The sequence below is a fragment of the Mesoplodon mirus genome (assembly GCF_964341445.2).
Source record: "Mesoplodon mirus genome assembly, chromosome: 3".
NCBI lineage: Eukaryota > Metazoa > Chordata > Mammalia > Artiodactyla > Ziphiidae > Mesoplodon > Mesoplodon mirus.
In genome coordinates, this window is record NC_138978.1 from 166,240,491 (window position 1) to 166,255,019 (window position 14,529).

The 14,529-nt window shown below is 33.9% G+C and overlaps 1 protein-coding gene across 3 annotated transcripts in view; it reads left to right on the forward strand.

Moving 5' to 3' along the window:
• The window catches only part of COP1 (COP1 E3 ubiquitin ligase), a 223,871-nt gene that overhangs the window by 89,506 nt on the left and 119,836 nt on the right, over positions 1–14,529 (forward strand). For all 3 annotated transcript variants that reach the window (XM_082613771.1, XM_082613773.1, XM_082613772.1), the window contains one exon: positions 5,486–5,543. In XM_082613771.1, coding sequence (XP_082469897.1) covers positions 5,486–5,543 — 58 coding nt within the window. The remainder of the gene's footprint in view (positions 1–5,485; positions 5,544–14,529) is intronic.

The window sequence follows — 14,529 nt, forward strand, 5'->3', positions numbered from 1 at the left end:
CAATTTTATTATTAACTTCTGTACACCTCAGTTTTCTCATTATTAAAATGAGGATAATAATACCTGTCTTGACTGATAAAATGTGGTAATATATTTAAAGAAATGAGAGAATAATACCTGCCACATAATAAGCACTCAGTAAATGGTAACACTCAATAGATGAGTCATGTTGATTTTGTATGATTTGTTTGAATAGTTGTGTCAAATGTTAAAGGGTATGTGGAATTAGAAAGGAAAAATCAAAACTGAAGAGTGATTTCTGGTATCTCCTGAGGTGTCTGCAAAACTGGGGCCACGAAAATTTTGGTTGTTTAGTAAGTGGCGTTTACCATTAATTTGAAATTCAATGCTTCTGTGTTAAGTAAGTGACAGAAAGGCATTATTTTGAGGAGAGCAAGTGATTTAGCTTTCATCTGTTTATAATACCGGGGATTACTGCCTTGGTAGAAAGGGAATAAAATAGTCACAAACTTTACTATTTAAAAAAAAATTAGGGCTTCCCTGGTGGCGCAGTGGTTGAGAGTCCGCCTGCCAATGCAGGGGACACGGGTTCGTGCCCCGGTCTGGGAGGATTCCACGTGCCGCGGAGCGGCTGGGCCAGTGAGCCATGGCCATTGAGCCTGCGCATCCGGAGCCTGTGCTCCGCAACGAGAGAGGCCACGACAGTGAGAGGCCCACATACCGCAAAAAAAAATAAAATAAAATAAAAAAATAAAAAATAAATAAAAAAAAATTAAAATCATATTTGATTTTAATTAGTCATTATTAAAATTTATAAGTCAGATTATTTTCATGTTACATGTTTCTCACGTTGCTCAGTTTTGGGAAACTGGTTCAGTAATTTTATGTAGAATACTAGAAAGGAACAGGGTTTGGCAGTAGCCCCATATTGTTTATTGAATGTAGAGTTTATTCTGTTTTAAGTTTATACTAATGGAAAAACAAATCAGTGACAATAGTCTAATTTCATGTGTGTACACAGATTTTTTTTTTGGTTCATTCAATTCCATTATTTATTTAAAAACCTCATAGTTTTATTTTCTTTATGTTCAGCCTTAAATTATCTCAATACATTTTATTTTGCTCACATATTAAAATCCTCTATAATTTAATTAATTTTGTGCCTATTGATATTTGAATGTGAATTATCCTATTTCAAGTAAAAGCCCAGTCTAAAACTGGTTACCCGCTATTTTTACCAAGAGTGAAACACTGTTTTCTCTTAGCTTCCTATTCATTTATAGATATAGCTTATATGTGAAATTGACTTAACAGTCTTTTTTTATTATTTATTTAAACATATTTTTTATTTCTTTTTTTTAATTGAAGGATAGTTGATTTGCAATGTTGTGTTAGTTTCAGGTGTACTGCAAAGTGATTCAGTTTTATATATATATATATATATATATACACATGCACACATATATACACATAATACACATACACATATATACACAAATACATAAATACGTATATATACACACATAAATATGTATACATATATATTCTTTTTCAGATTCTTTTCCCTTATAGGTCATTACAAAATAGTATAGTTCCCTGTGCTGTACAGTAGGTCCTTGTTGATTATCTATTTTATATATAGTGGTGTGTATCTGTTAATCCCAAACTCCTAATTTATCCCTCCCCCTCATTTCCCCTTTGGTACCATAAATTTGTTTTTTATGTCTGTGAATCTGTTTCTGTTTTGTATATAAGTTCATTTGTAAAAGTCTATCTTTTAATTACAAAGTATATCTTTGCTTTTGGAAGCAAATAATTTAAGTTTTGTGACATCTACTTGCATAACTGTGAATTTCCCTTGTAACTTGGATTAACGGCTGTATAGTTTTCATATGTTTTTAGCTGAGCTCCTCATTGTCACCAGCAAGAACATTAAGAATTTTTTTATCATCTTATTTTCCCCATCATGAATAAAGTGTATTATTCCTAACTCAGTTTTAGTTACTATCTTGAAATTTTCTTCTTGCCCTTGCCATTTTTTGGTGGCTTTATTTTTATAACTTACTTGAAGTAATTTCAGGTTATTTATTTGACATTTATTTGAAATAATTGATGACTCTCATATTTATAGGTTGCCGTTTTTTTCACTTTTCTCCTTAAATTATGTCTATGAAGTGGGTTGGGCTATTCCAGGATTTCCTCACTCTTCAGTTGTAGAATATGATATGCCTAGGGAGCATAGCATGGTGGTTCAGTGTAGACTCTAGAACCTGACTCCATGGCTTTGAATCCTAACTCTGCTATTGGCTAACTTTGTTAACTTGGGCCAAATGTATAATCTGTCAGTGGCTGAGTTTCCTCACTTGAGAAATGGGAATGATAATAGTGTCTACCTGAGTTATGAAGTTTAAATTACTTAGGTCAGTGCCTACAGCATGGTAAATGCTCAATAAATGATAGGTATTAATACTGCTGTTGTCATTACCATCTGTGGATTGTGGCTAACTCAGAGATAAGAAGTAGAATAGCACCAGAATCAAGAGAACCCAGCCCAGGCAGTGCTTTCTAATATTCTCTTCTAATCATGTTACTTTATACACACATAGAAACACACACACACACATTTTAAAAAGCAGAATTAAAGGGATTTATTTTTTCAGATTGCTTCTGTTGTAGTTGTGTATACATTAATAAATTTCCTTAGTGAATAAGATTAAGATCTGAAATAAAATAAATTTGAAACTCTGCAGTTATTATTAATAAAATACCATTTAAAACCTGTCATTTCAATACTTTCAACAATCTGATGAGTACTATTTTTAAACATATATTTGAAATGTAATGTTATCTCACTATATACACTGATATATCAATATCATTGTTCCAGCCTGCAGTCAAAGAAGTCTGAATTACAAGACCATAAAATAATTATATCTAGAAATAGTTCTGTTCTATCAACCTCTAAATGTGCAGCTTCATAATTTTATTAATGTTTATACAGATAATAGGGAATTGGGTTTCATTAGTGGAAGGAACACATTTTTTTTTAACATCTTTATTGGAGTATAATTGCTTTACAATGGTGTGTTAGTTTCTGCTGTATAACAGAGTGAATCAGCCATATGCATACATATATCTCCATATCCCCTCCCTCTTGTGTCTCCCTCCCACCCTCCCTATCCCACCCCTCTAGGTGGTCACAAAGCACCAGGCTGATCTCCCTGTGCTATGCAGCAGCTTCCCGCTAGCTATTTTACATTTGGTAGTGTATATGTGTCAATGCTACTCTCTCACTTCGACCTTCCCTCACCCCATGTCCTCAAGTCCATTCTCTACGTTTGCATCTTTATTCCTGTCCTGCCCCTAGGTTCATTAGGACCATTTTTTTTTTTTTTTTTAGATTCCATATATATGTGTTAGCGTATGGTATTTGTTTTTCTCTTTCTGACTTACTTCATTCTGTATGACAGACATGACAGACTCTAGGTCCATCCACCTCACTACAAATAACTCAATTTCATTTCTTGAGTAATATTGTATATATTGCCACATCTTTGCCACATTGCCACATCTATTGCCGCATTGTATATATGTGCCACATCTTCTTTATCCATTCATCTGTCGATGGACACTTGGATTGCTTCCATGACCTGGCTATTGTAAATAGTGCTGCAGTGAACATTGTGGTACATGCCTCTCTTTGAATTATGGTTTTCTCAGGGTATATGCCCAGTAGTGGGATTGCTGGGTCTTATGGTAGTTCTATTTTTAGTTTTTTAAGAAACCTCCATACTGTTCTCCATAGTGACTGTATCAATTTACATTTCCACCAACAGTGCAAGAGGGTTCCCTTTTCTCCACATCCTCTCCAGCCTTTATTGTTTGTAGATTTTTTGATGATGGCCATTCTGACCGAGGAGCACAGAATTTTGAATGCATGGCATTTCCTCAGTTTTAGCCCTGTTAGTCCCTGGTTAGAGTATACTGAAAATAACATGTGATCCTGTCATATCAGTTCATGACTCTGTGCAAGGAAAGAAATTCATTACAAGATTGTGTTAATTCTTTCATTTGTAGCGTAAGTGCTTTGAAGGGTCTTTCTTACATAAGTCTTACTATAGGAACGGTTAAGAACACTGAATATCATTATGTATTGCTTTATAAAAAAAGACTACTGTGAAGACAGTTGCATCTAATTTATTATATTTTTGAAAGCATAAGTTTGTATGTTATTAACGAATTTTATTAATAGAGGGTAAAATTTATTGAACATCTACCGTTTTTTGGCATCGTACTGAGAAATTAACCCACTTAATTAAATCTTATACCTCTCTGAAGTATCTTACTCATGTAGCAGATGGAGAAGCTAGAGGCCAAATAAGATCAATAACTTGCCCAGACTCATTTAGCTGCTAACAGGTGAAATTCAAACCCACTCTGTACTCTTAATAAGAGTGCCTCTCATATTATAACCTTTGTGATTATTTGAGTACTAAAGTGAATAATGATTTTGTATATTTATGTAAAGAGACACACTGAAATTGGTACACTTAATTGCTTAAATTTCATTAGGGTAGACAAAAATATAAACATTTCTATAGTAGAAATAGGGAAGAATTTTTAAAAATGTAAAAAACTGTTGATCTATCATGGTTGATGTAGAAGTTATATCATTTTCAGGTGTTAATAGTCTTCATAATTTATTTAAAGAAGGGAGGGAGATAAGAGTGACATGATAAAATAGATATTGTAAGATGGAACTCTTAGGAAGAAAAGCTAGTTGGGACTTCTAGAGGTTTTTCTAGAGTTAGGTAGGAAAATGCATAGAGAATATAATCAAATAGAAAGAACCAATGGAGAAAGTAGATTATGTTCCACTAGGGCAGAGGTAATTAGAATATAGATTTTGGGTTATGAAAGAAAGATTATTGGTATTTTACCATTTCTTCCATTCCTTTGATAGTTTTCTTTCACGTGAGGTGATTATCATAACATTTTGGAGCTTGAAGGGAGTCTAGATATAGCTAGAGATAGCTAGTCTCCACTCATCTCACTTTGCAGGTAAGGAAACAGTTATTATAGGTATTTGTCCAAGGGCACTAGCTCTAGTGTCATAACAGGATCTGTTAATCATAGCTTTTGATTGCATGCTTGTGCTCTTTTCCCAATATTCTAAGTCATCTTTTCCTTAGAGTTCAAACAACTTATTAACCTATCTGAAATGAAATTGTAGGAAATACTTCTATATATACACCTATCTCATGATTATTCCCTACTGACATTCTTTCAAGGTGGGTATATTTAAGGTGGTGGGATGAAGGGGTAAATAGTTTAAATATTTACTAATTTTTTGTTTATGGGATATGTATTTATTTGATGTCTAATTAAATTATTGGCAATAAATATTTTCTTTGCTTAGAAATTAGAAATATTGGATTTATATATGATATATTTTAGATTTACTTTTTCTGTTGCTAAGAGAATGTAAAAACTGAAATCACATTTTTCTTTCTTCATTTTGCAGTAGTATTATTGATTCCACAGAATACAGCCAACCTCCAGGTTTCAGTGGCAGTTCTCAGGTAAATGCTACATCTAACAGTATGTTCTAGTGGTACCATAAATATAATCACCTGAGTTGTAAAATCACAGATGAGTTTACTGGAATGTCCTGTCATAAAGACAGCTGTTTTGAATGCTGTGGCATTGATTAGGACTTGAATAGCTCTGATAGATAATAGATATATATTTGCTTATCACTGAGTTAAAAATTTTTTTTAATATACTGGTAACATCAGACCTTGAGAGGAAGGAAATACCATAAGAGGAAATTACGAGTAATCAGGGCATTGTTTCTCTCAGAGATAAGACAGTTGTAATTTATTGATGAATTACCCATTATTATGTTGAAACATGTAGCTTTTCCGTGCAAAATAAACTACAGCCTTGAGTAAAATAGACTCTGCCTTCTCCTTTTCTTTAATTAATTGTATGATTATTTTGATTTTTACTGTCTTCATTTCTGACTTGGGGATGCTGATATTTGTCAAATATAATTTTGAGGCCAGAGTTTTGTTTTTTTTTTTTAAACTTTTCACATTGAAATAACTTCAGACTTAGAGAGAAGTTACAAGAATGATAAAAAATAATTCCTTTATATTCTGTATGCAGATTATCCAGATGTTCACATTTGCTTTATCATTCTCATTCTGTCTCTCTTTTACATACACACACATAAAATTTTTTCTTTGGATGTTTGAGCAGGGTACAGACATAATTCCTTTATCTCTAAATACTCCAGTGTATATTTCCTTAAAAACAAGGATATTGTCCTATGTAATCGCAATATATCTTTAAAATTCAAGAAGTTAATGTTGATATGGTACTATTATCTAATCCTTATATCTTACTCAGATTTTACAAATTGTCCTTCCATTATCCTTTATAATATCCTTTTTTCCTTAAAAGGAAAAAAACATAAGGCATTCAAATAAGGCATGTTTATTTGTATGTTCATTTTATGTGATAGTGCAGTTATTTTTATCAAAGTGGAAAGAAAATTCTTTCGGATCATACAGCTTTTATTTGTGTTTTTCTTTCCCCACTACTTAAATAACTGCCTCTATTACTTTTATAGTTAGTTTGTGTAACTACTCTGTATATCCTGTGTTATCTTCAACTGCATGCTTGGATTTGGCCTATTGTTTTTTTATAGTAAGTTTATAGATTGGTTTGTATCTGTTTCTGAACAGCCATGAAAACACCAGATCTAGGTGTTTTTTTAATAAGATTTAGGTGTTTTTTAATAAAACACCAGATCTAGGTGACAATGGGATATATCAGGAGAAATTTTTAAGAATTAAATTGAAACATCCTTAAGAATTTGAACAGGAAAAACAGTCTCTGAATCTGGAAACAGGCTTGGCATTCACAGCTGGGCCTTGATGTTCTCCTTTTAAACATAATCTCACAGAACATCAACATCAGACATAGTCACTCTGGGATGGTGATGAAATGAAGCAAAAACCGAGATCACTTCATAAACTTATTAAGCACATACAAAAAGAAGTCACTGTGTAAGCCACATAAAATACCAAACACACCTCTATCATGGCTAAATATGAGCAGTTGCTGTTTCTTTACTAATTACAACTTTAGTCTCACTGTAGTTTTTTCTTTGTCTAGGTAAGATATATTAAGGTACTCAATCACAGAATTATCCCCACTTCTTGACAGTATCCAACCCAGAGCAAAGCCTTACTTCCTTGAACCTTCCCCCAAATCACTTAACATGGGCCTATATCCTATAAGTAGTTTGTAACATCCTCTTACCTTAACCTGTAGTGTGCTGTATTCTTTGTTGCAATGAGCAATAATAAAATTTGTTCAACTACAGGTGTGTTCCTATTGGTCTTTGGCTGCAGGGCTTTGACAAAGTCTACATAGAGGAACAGAGAAGATTTTGTACTATTGCCATTTATAGAACATTGATTTGGAATTTCTAGCAAATTCCATAAGCTAGAAACAGTAGAAATTGAATAGAAAAAAAAAGCAATCAGAATAGTGTTTTTTTTTTAATTTTTACTGTTTGCATATAATAAAGGAGACTTCTGGTTTGAGATTGCACACTAAGCCAATGTAATCCCTCCAACCTCCACCCACTAGAAATCCCATTGACATATTGCTATCTTCACACTGAAAACTTAAAAAGAATTTATAAAGATAAAAAGAATACTTAGGAAGTCCACCTAACATGTGAGTCACTGTATACAGAGTAAAAGTGTGCTTTTAGATGTAGTCTGGGTCTTTCAGGAGACTCCAACCTTAGTATCTGCTGGAGGACAGGGAAGTTGCTGAGGAGGAAAACCTACTAGTGCTTATGGGCTATAACTAATACAACATATTGTGCCGAAGTCCTTAGGCTTCATTTCTAGGTATACTCTTTAGACGAGACAGACTTAAAACAGATTGACACAGAAAGACTTGAAAAGGAAGGAGTAGTTGAGGATAAGCCTGGCAAATATAAGAATGATAAGGAATACAACAAAAACAAACAACAAAAAAGGAAAGAAAAGTAGACCAAAGTAGAACTCAAGGAAAAAATCATAGAAGACAGATACAGGTTTTCACATAATGAAAGGTATAATCCCACAAAGTAGTAGTAATTTGTGTGACATAATATAAAGCATTGGTATTTATATAAAGCAAAACCTATTAGAAATTTTCAAAAATTGATTAAAAGTTAAACATGCTAAGAGATTTTAAGGTATAGTCATCCTTCAGTATCCATGGGGGATTGGTTCCAGGAACCCCTGCAGGTACCAAAATCCAAGGTTGCTCAAGTCCTTGGATAAATTGGTGTATATTTGCATATAACCTGGGTATCACATCCTCCTATATACTTTGTCATCTCTGGATTACTTGTAATAACTAATATAATGTAGTAAATACTATACAAAAAGTTTTAAATATAATGTGAATACTGTGTAAATAGTTGCCAGTGTAGCTGCAAATTCGTTTTGCTTTTTTGGAACTTCTTGGAATTTCTTCTTCTTTTTTTGGGGGGGGGGTGGATTTTTTTTGTCTGCGTTTGATTGAATTTTTAGTTGCAGAACCTGCGGATATGGAGGGCCTACTGTATAATTCAAGAAGTAATTAAAGTAGAAATAAAAATATTTAGGTAACATTTATTTTGCATTCACTATTCATGGACATTGCTCAATGTACTTTTTTTTTTTTTTTTTTTTTTTTTCTTTTTGTGGTATGCGGGCCTCTCACTGTTGTGGCCTCTCCCGTTGCGGAGCACAGGCTCCGGATGCGCAGGCCCAGCGGCCATGGCTCACGGGCCCAGCCGCTCCGCGGCATATGGGATCCTCCCAGACCGGGGCACGAACCCGTATCCCCTGCATCGGCAGGCGGACTCTCAACCACTGCGCCACCAGGGAGGCCCTGCTCAATGTACTTTACATGTATTAACTACTTTACTTCTTAGAATTTCCCTATGAGATAAGTACTATTACTATTATTTTCTATTTTATTGAGGAGGAAACTAGGGCAAAGAGAAGTTGAGGAGGTTGCCCAAGGTAATATAGCAGAGATTTTTAACTCAGGCATTATGGCTTCAGGGCAGGTGCTTTTAAATATTAATTTATTCAACCAAAAGTTTTTTTGAGTACCTCCTATTTACCAGACACTATTATAGGCTCTGGTTATTGAACAAAAACAAAACAGACAAAAATTCATGCTGTAGCCAAACTTTCAGTCTAGTTGGAGAGATACTAATAGTAATAAGAATAGATTACCTTTGAACAAAGAGGAGGTGAGGGAGCAAGCTATGTGAATATCTCCGGGAAGATCTAGGCTGAGTGAAAATAAGTACATAAGCCTTAAGGTACAAGAATACCAGACACAGTCCAGAAGTCCAGTATGACTGGAGAGGAATGAGGAAGGAGGAGAAAAATAGAAATGAGGTAAGAACCATGACAGAGGCCACTTTGGTGCATGATTTTCTTACGTCATTATAAAGACATTGGATTTTTTCTTTGAGATGAGTAAAACTTGGTTTAATAGGTACTTGTCTCACTTTATACTTTGCATCAAGGGATATACATTATTTATAGTAATCTTAGAGCATTTAGAAAACTGGATTGATTCTAAAACAGAATAAATTGTACCATCTACGTTCTCTGAATCAGAACCTCGAATAAATAACTACTTAGTCTGGAAAAGAGAAAACTAAATACTTCTCTTAATACCTTTGTGTCAAAGAGTATACGGACGTTGCTACAAACAATTCAGAAAATAATGCTAGTGAAAATAATATATATCAAAATTTATGAAATTTTGGTCAGAATTTTCCTAAAAAATTGTATAATTAAATGAATTCATTTTTAGATGCGAATACAAATAAATGAACTAGGCATTGAACTCAAGAAACTGGGAAAAACTTAAGATGGCAAATGTAGAGAGAAATAAAAAGATCCTATATGTTACAATATATAATTGAAATTGGCTATTATAATATTGAGTAGATTAAAATAACTTAGTGCTGATGCATATTAATAAAAATAGCAGTCTTAATAAAATGTATAATTTTCAAGGAAAATAAAAAATATTAAAATAGGTTAAAGCAATTGTTAAACATTTTGAATAGACCAATAACCATAACTTAATGTGATTCCAATTAAAAATCCTCAAGAATATTTTTTAAAGGTCAGTAGAGAGTGTGACCAATTGACTTTAATGGTAATTTATAGAATGAATGCTTCAGAGGTATAATAATTACAAGGGCATTTGCCCATTAAGTTATTATAATGTATTCTAAGACTGCTGTAACAAAATGGGCACAATAAAAAATGTAAAATCTAACTGAAAGGTAATGAAGAGTTTACCCCATGGTGAAGGTGGATATGCAGATCAGTGGTGAAAGGGAAGATTTTTTTTCTTGAATTTTAGTTTATTTATTTTTTTATAGAACAGGTTCTCACTAGTTATCCATTTTATACATTATACATGTTAGTGTATATATGTCAATCGCAGTCTCCCACTTCATCCCCCCTGCCCCCCCCCGCCACTTTCCCCCTTGGTGTCCATACGTTTGTTCTCCTCATCTGTGTCTCTATTTCTGCCCTGCAAACCAGTTCATCTGTACCATTTTTCTAGTTTCCACATATATGCATTAATATATGATATATTTTTTTCTCCTTCTGACTTACTTCACTGTATGACAGTCTCTAGATCCATCCAACTCTCAACAAGTGACCCAATTTCGTTCCTTTTTAAGGCTGAGTAATATTCCATTGTATATATGTACTACATCTTCTTTATCCATTTGTCTGTTGATGGGCATTTAGGTTGCTTCCATGTCCTGGCTGTGGTAAATAGTGCTGCAATGAACATTGGGGTGCATGTGTCTTTTTGAATTATGGTTTTCTCTGGGTATATGCCCAGTAGTGGGATTGCTGGATCATATGGTAATTCTATTTTTAGTTTTTTTAAGGAACCTCCATACTGTTCTCCATAGTGGCTGTATCAGTTTAAAATTCCCACCTTGCCACAGTGCAAGAGGGTTCCCTTTTCTCCACACCCTCTCCAGCATTTGTTATTTGTAGATTTTCTGATGATGCCCATTCTGACTAGTGTGAGGAATAGATACCTCATTGTAGTTTTGATTTGCATTTCTCTAATGAGTAGTGATGTTGAGTAGCTTTTCATGTGCTTCTTGGCCATCTGTATGTCTTCTTTGGAGAAATGTCTATTTAGGTCTTCTGCCCATTTTTGGATTAGGTTGTTTGTTTTTTTAATATTCAGCTGCAAGAGCTGTTTATATATTTTGGAGATTGATCCTTTGTCCATTAATTCATTTGCAAATATTTTCTCCCATTCTGAGGGTTGTCTTATCATCTTGTTTATAGTTTCCTTTGCTTTGCAAAAGCTCTTAAGTTTCATTAGGTCCCATTTATTTAATTTTGTGTTTATTTCCATTACTCTAGGAGGTGGATCAAAAAAGATCTTGCTGTGATTTATGTCAGAGTGTTCTTCCTATGTTTTCCTCTAAGAGTTTTATAGTGTCCGGTCTTACATTTAGGTCTCTAATCCATTTTGAGTTTATTTTTGTGTATGGTGTTAGGGAGTGTTCTAATTTCATTCTTTTCCATATAGCTGTCCAGTTTTCCCAGCACCACTTTTTGAAGAGGCTGTCTTTTCTCCATTGTATATCCTTGCCTCATTTGTCATAGATTAGGTGACCATAGGTGCGTGGGTTTATCTCTGGGCTTTCTATCCTGTTCCATTGATCTTTATTTCTGTTTTTATGCCAGTACCATATTGTCTTGATTACTGTAGCTTTGTAGTATAGTCTGAAGTCAGGGAGTCTGATTCCTCTAGCTCCATTTTTTTCCCTCAAGACCATCTTGGCTATTTGGGGTCTTTTGTGCCTCCTTACAAATTTTAAGATTTTTTGTTCTAGTTCTGTAAAAAAAAAATGCAATTGATAATTTGATAGGGATTGCATTGAATCTGTAGATTAGGTAGTATAGTCATTTTCACAGTATTGATTCTTCCAATCCAAGAACATGATATATCTCTCCATCTGTTTGTATCAGCTTTAATTTCTTTCATCACTGTCTTACAGTTTTCTGCATACAGGTCTTTTGCTTCCCTAGGTAGATTTATTCCTAGGTATTTTATTCTTTTTGTTCCAATGGTAAATGGGAGTGTTTCCTTAATTTCTACTTCTGATCTTTCATCATTAGTGTATAGGAATGCAAGAGATTTCTGTGCATTAATTTTGTATCCTGCAACTTTACCAAGTTCATTGATAAGCTCTAGTAGTTTTCTGGTGGCATCTTTAGGATTCTCTATGTATAGTGTCATGTCATCTGCAAACAGTGACAGTTTTACTTTTTCTTTTCCAATTCGTATTCCTTTTATTTCTTTTTCTTCTCTAATTGCCATGGCTAGGACTTCCAAAACTACGTTGAATAATAGTGGTGAGAGTGGACATCCTTGTCTTGTTCCTGATCTTAAAGGAAATGCTTTCAGTTTTTCTCCATTGAGAATGATGTTTGCTGTGGGTTTGTCATATATGGCCTTTATTTTGTTGAGATAAGTTCCCTCTGTGCCCACTTCCTGGAGAGTTTTGTTCAGAAATAGGTGTTGAATTTTGTCAGAAGCTTTTTCTGCATCTCTTGAGATGATCATATGGTTTTTATTCCTTAATTTGTTAATGTGGTGTATCATATTGATTGATTTGCATATATTGAATAATCCTTGCATCCCTGGGATAAATTCCACCTGATCATGGTGTATGATCCTTTTAATGTGTTGTTGGATTCTGTTTGCTTGTATTTTGTTGAGGATTTTTGCATCTACATTCATGAGTGATATTAGTCTGTAATTTTCTTTTTTTTGTAGTATCTTTGGTTTTGAATTCAGGGTGATACTGGCCTCATAGAATGAGTTTGGGAGTGTTCCTTCCTCTGCAATTTTTTGGAAGAGTTTGAGAAGGATGGGTGTTAGTGCTTCTCTAAATGTTTGATAGATTTCACCTGTGAAGCCATCTGGTCCTGGACTTTTTTTGTTGGAAGATATGTAATCACAGTTTCAATCTGATTACATGTGATCGGTCTGTTCATATTTTCTATTTCTTCCTGGTTCAGTCTTGGAAGGTTATACCTTTCTAAGAATTTGTCCACTTCTTGCAGGTTGTCCATTTTATTGGCATAGAGTTGCTTGTAGTAGTCTCTTAGGATACTTTGTATTTCTGCAGTGTCTGTTGTAACGTCTCCTTTTACATTTCTAATTTTAATGATTTGAGTCCTCTCCCTCTTTTTCTTGATGAATCTGGCTAATGGTTTATAAATTTTATCTTCTCAAAGAACCAAGTTTTACTTCTGTTGATGTTTGCTATTGTTTTCTTTGTTTCTATTTCATTTATTTCTGCTCTGATTTTTATGATTTCTTTCCTTCTACTAACGTTGTGTTTTGTTTGTTCTTTCTCTAGTTCCTTTAGGTGTAAGTTTAGATTGTTTATTTGAGACTTCTTACTTTTTGAGGTAGGCTTGTATTGCTATAAACTTCCATCTTAGAACTGCTTTTCTGCATCCCATAGGTTTTGGATTGTCGTGTTTCATTGTCATTTGTCTCTAGATATTTTTTGATTTCCTATTTGATTTCTTCAGTGATCTCATGGTTATTTAGTAAAGTATTGTGTAGCCTCCATGTGTTTTTTACCTTTTTCTCCCTGTAATTGATTTCTAATCTCACAGCATTGTGATCAGGAAAGATGCTTCATATTATTTCAGTTTTCTTACATTTACTGAGGCTTGATTTGATGTGATCTGTCCTGGAGAATGTTGCATGTGCACTTAAGAAGAATGTGTAATCTGCTGTTTTTGGATGGAATGTCCTATAAATATCAATTAAATCTACCTGGTCTGTTGTATCATTTAAAGCTTATGTTTCCTTATTAATTTTCTGTTTGGATGATCTGTTGTTTGGTGTGAGGTGTTAAAGTCCCCCACTATTATTGTGGTACTGTCAATTTCCTCTTCTGGAGCTGTTAACAGTTGCCTTATGTATTGAGGTGCTCCTATGTTGGGTGCATATATACTTATAATTGTTATATCTTCTTCTTGGATTGATCCCTTGATCATTACGTAGTGTCCTTCCTTGTCTCTTGTAACATTCGTTATTTTAAAGTCTATTTTATCTGATATGAGTATTGGTACTCCAGCTTTCTTTTGATTTCCATTTGCATGGAATATCTTTTTCCATCCCCTCACTTTCAGCCTGTATGTGTCCCTAGGTCTGAAGTGAGTTTCTTGTAGACAGCATATATATGGGTCTTGTTTTTGTATCCATTCAGCAAGCCTGTGTCTTTTGGTTGGAGCATTTAATCCATTCACATTTAAGGTAATTATTGATATGTATGTTCCTATTACCATTTTCTTAATTGCTTTGTGTTTTGTTTTTGTAGGTCATTTTCTTCTCTTGTGTTTCCCACTTAGAGAAGTTCCTTTAGCATTTGTTGTAGAGCTGATTTGGTGGTGGTGAATTCTCTTAGCT